This window comes from Nycticebus coucang, chromosome 14 (assembly GCF_027406575.1).
Source record: "Nycticebus coucang isolate mNycCou1 chromosome 14, mNycCou1.pri, whole genome shotgun sequence".
Classification (NCBI taxonomy): domain Eukaryota; kingdom Metazoa; phylum Chordata; class Mammalia; order Primates; family Lorisidae; genus Nycticebus; species Nycticebus coucang.
Window position 1 is genome coordinate 16,163,339 of NC_069793.1, and position 3,879 is coordinate 16,167,217.

The 3,879-nt window shown below is 38.5% G+C and overlaps 1 protein-coding gene across 1 annotated transcript; it reads right to left on the reverse strand.

Moving 5' to 3' along the window:
• Positions 1-221: 221 nt before the first annotated feature.
• Positions 222-1,169, reverse strand: LOC128565888 (olfactory receptor 5M10-like). The gene has a single exon (XM_053562664.1). The coding sequence runs from the start codon at positions 1,167-1,169 to the stop codon at positions 222-224; it is 948 nt and encodes a 315-aa protein (XP_053418639.1).
• Positions 1,170-3,879: the final 2,710 nt, after the last annotated feature.

Consider the following 3,879-nt stretch of genomic DNA (forward strand, 5'->3'; position numbering starts at 1 on the left):
ATAAACAACCATGTTCATGATCAACCTCATGTGTCAATAAATGGAAAATAAGAAACCCACATGTTAGGGACAATCCGTCTGCGCATGTTAATTTTGAGAAGAAATCAACAAAAATGGTCCCTGAGGCCATAATGTTAAACAAATCATGATCGCAGAATCTGTTTGTTAAAAAGAATCACTGTGTTATCCCAGGCACACAGTGATTACAAATCAACTGAAGCCTAAACTGCAATTTTAGGAAAGAAATGTCTCCTAGTCATTTGCTGCATGGCAAGGATCACGTCTTTGTTCCTCAGGCTGTAGATCAAGGGGTTCAGCATTGGGCTCAGAAAAGTGTAAAAGACTGCGATTATTTTGGATTCCTCGACAGACTTCTCTGATGGAGGCCTTAAATACATGCAGAAGAGCGTCCCATAAAACAGAGAGACGATGGTCAGGTGGCAACCGCAGGTGGAAACGGCTCTGCGCCTGCCTTCCGCAGAACGCATCCGCGGGACCGTGGCAGAAATGAGCAGGTAGGAGAGGAGAATGACCGAGAGAGAGCTGGAGAGGGTGAAGCCGGCGACCACGCGCATGGCCATCTTCTTGACCCGGGTGTCGCCGCAGGCCAGCAGGAGAAGGGGAGGATCCGCGCAGTAGAAGTGGTTGATCTCAGCAGAGCCACAGAAGGGCAAGCGGAAGGTCAGCAGCGCCTGGGAGAGTCCGTTCAGGAAGCCGAACACGTAGGTGGCGGTGACCAGGGAGGCGCAGACGCTCGGGGACATCCTGGAGGAGTAACGGAGCGGGCTGCAGATGGCCACGTAGCGGTCCAGGCCCATCGCGGCCAAGATGTAGAGCTCGGTGATGACCAGAGCGATGAAGAGCAGACACTGCGCGAAGCAGCCGCCGGAGGAGATGGCCCTGCGGTCCCAGAGGAGGTCGTGCAGCACGTGCGGGGTGACATTGGAGGAGTAGCAAATGTCCACAAAGGAGAGGTGGCTGAGGAAGAAGTACATGGGCGTTTGGAGGTGGGAGCTGGTCCTGATCAGCACGACCATGCCCTGATTCCCCGCCAGCGTGATGAGGTAGATGGCCAGAAACACCGCGAACAGAATCCTCTCCTGCACGGGGTCGTCTGTGAGTCCCAGGAGAATAAATTCCGTCACCACGGTGTGATTTGGGGACAACATGGTCTTATCCCTTAAAAACAGTAAGTGACAAAGACTGTGAGGATTTCTAAGGCAGATTTTCTTTTGTTGTGTCTATAAATCATTCATTGTTCTTCGTTCATTTATGGAAAACTTACCTTCTTTTCTCAACAAACATGTCAGAATGTCTGCATGGTATGTCCACCCTGTATCAATACTTCACCTGTCTCTGCCTTTCTGTACCTTACAAAAACACATGCTCAAACACAGGCACACACACATTCTCTTTCTAAAGCACACACACACACACACACACATATAAACATACATTCAGACATTCATATATTTGTATCTCTTTTTTGGGGTATACACATTTCATAAAATTTTTATAACTTTGTTAGGAAACAAAAAAAAAAGGAATGAAAATCAGCTATGAAAAGCACAGGTCATTTGCATCATTCACATGAAGAAATGAAGGAAGTTAGCCTCTTGGTCCTTTCATCTCTGAGGTCCTATTGTTTCAGGTACAAAATAGAAATGAGACTTAGTACATCATGTTCTCTTCAAGCCATTTTTTGTGTGGCTTAATTTTGTTCAGAGAAAGAACATTATGCTAGCAAAATTTATCTCAATATATGGCTAAGAAAGTGCAGAATTAAAAGCTTTTTTCCTTTTGTAATTTTTCTACCCATATATTTATGTACTCTGCAACACTTGATTTTTTTTTTCTTTCTAGTTTCTTTGGATACAGTAGTAAACAAATTTCCATTATCATAGAGTGTACATTGTATAGAGAAAAATATATTAGCCATATAGAAAAATGTATATAATATAATTTAAGGTAAAAGAAAGTCTATGAAGAAAGAAGTGAAGGGTGGCGCCTGTGGCTCAAAGGAGTAGAGTGCCCTCCCCATATGCCCGAGGTGGCAGGTTCAAACCCTGCCCCGGCCAAAAACTGCAAAAAAAAAAAAAAAAAAGAAGCAGAAGTGAAGGTGGATGGTTCTCAGACGAGTCTTTTTGAGAAGGCATCATTTGAACAGCAAACAATTCCAAGATATGGGATGAGTATGAATATTTTTTGTTCCCATTTTTGTGCCTCTAACCGGCTCATGAAAATCTTTGTTTAGGAAGCCACAGATAATATTTAAAAGCTTAGTGACTCTCTTTCAGTTTTTTTGGAAAATAAGATATGATTGTGTAAATTACTTCTCAAAAATTACACCTCAAACTATTGTTTATTTACTTCTCATATATATATATAGAAAAATTTGCAGACAGAAATGGTTTGTAGAAAATCAGTTAAATATTAATAGGTGACTAGAATGTTCACAATCACAAAAAGATGTATTTTTTTTAGTAAACAAATGTAGATCATAACTTACCTGTAAATGTTGACTCACCGTAATTTATAAAAACTAGGTGGGAAGGTTTATAATATATTTCTTAGGTATATTCCCTAAAGTATTTTAAAACTAATTCTGAAGAACCAATTACTTTTTTTTTCTTTTTGTTGGTTTCTCAAGGGCACGACTTTAATTTGTTTTGAGATGCAAGATTCTACTTTGAGGATGAAATCCCTATGTAATACATGTGTACCCTCCCTGTATATGTATACATGAAATTTTAGCACAAATAGAAAATGTTTTTTTTTTTTTTTGCCCTTTTGATTTTTTAATTGCCAGTGTTTCACATCTTCTAGAACTTCATGTGAATAGAAGCATACAAGACGTATAGTCAATCCTTGAACAAGGGGGTTGGGGTACCAGATCCCTGCAGAAATCTTACTGATAACAGAAATAGTTGATTAACATATATTTTATATTACATGAATTATATACTGCATTCTTACAATACAGTAATCTAGAGAAAAGAAAATGTTAAGAAAATCATAAAGAAGAGAAAATATATTTAGTATTCATTAAATGGAAACACTGGAGAAACGTTCCAGGGTATTGGTCTGCCCAAAAGTTTTAGGGTTGACTTCATAAACACAGGCAAAAAAAAAAAAAAAAAAAAAGGACAATCGGGATTACATTAAGCTCAAAGGCTTCTGCACAGCAGAGGAAACAATCAATAATGAGAGGAGGTTACCCATGGAATTGGAAAAAAAAAATTATGAATTATCCAGAATATAAAAGTAAGATAAACAACTAGAAAGAAAATAATAATGATAATAGTGATAATGATTTAATGAAAAATGGACAAAAGATCCAAATGACATTTCTCCAAAGAAAAAAGAATGGCTTTTACCAAAATAATAGGATGTTGATGAAAATGTGGAGAAAGGGGAAACTGCCTAAACTTTCGGTGGGAGTATAAATGATTACAGACACTATGTAAAACTGTCCATACATTTCCTCAAAAAACTAAAAATAGAATTATCATTTGATAAAGCAATTTCACTATTTCAATTGCACACAAACTTTATGTCCACCCAACAGACATACAAAAGACAAAAAAATCACTACATTGAAAAGATATCCGCACTTTTATATTTATTGCAGCACTATTCACAATAGTCCAAATATGAACTCAACCTAAATATCTATCAACAAATAAATAAGATGTGGCACACATACACAATGAAATATTATTCAGCCATATAAAAGAATGAAACCTGGCAAGCAAACATCCCTCAGAATGGGAGAAGATATTTGCAGGTTATGTCTCTGACAAAGGTTTAATAACCAGAATCCACAGAGAACTCAAATGTATAAGCAAGAAAAGAATAAGTGATCCCATCGCAGCTGGG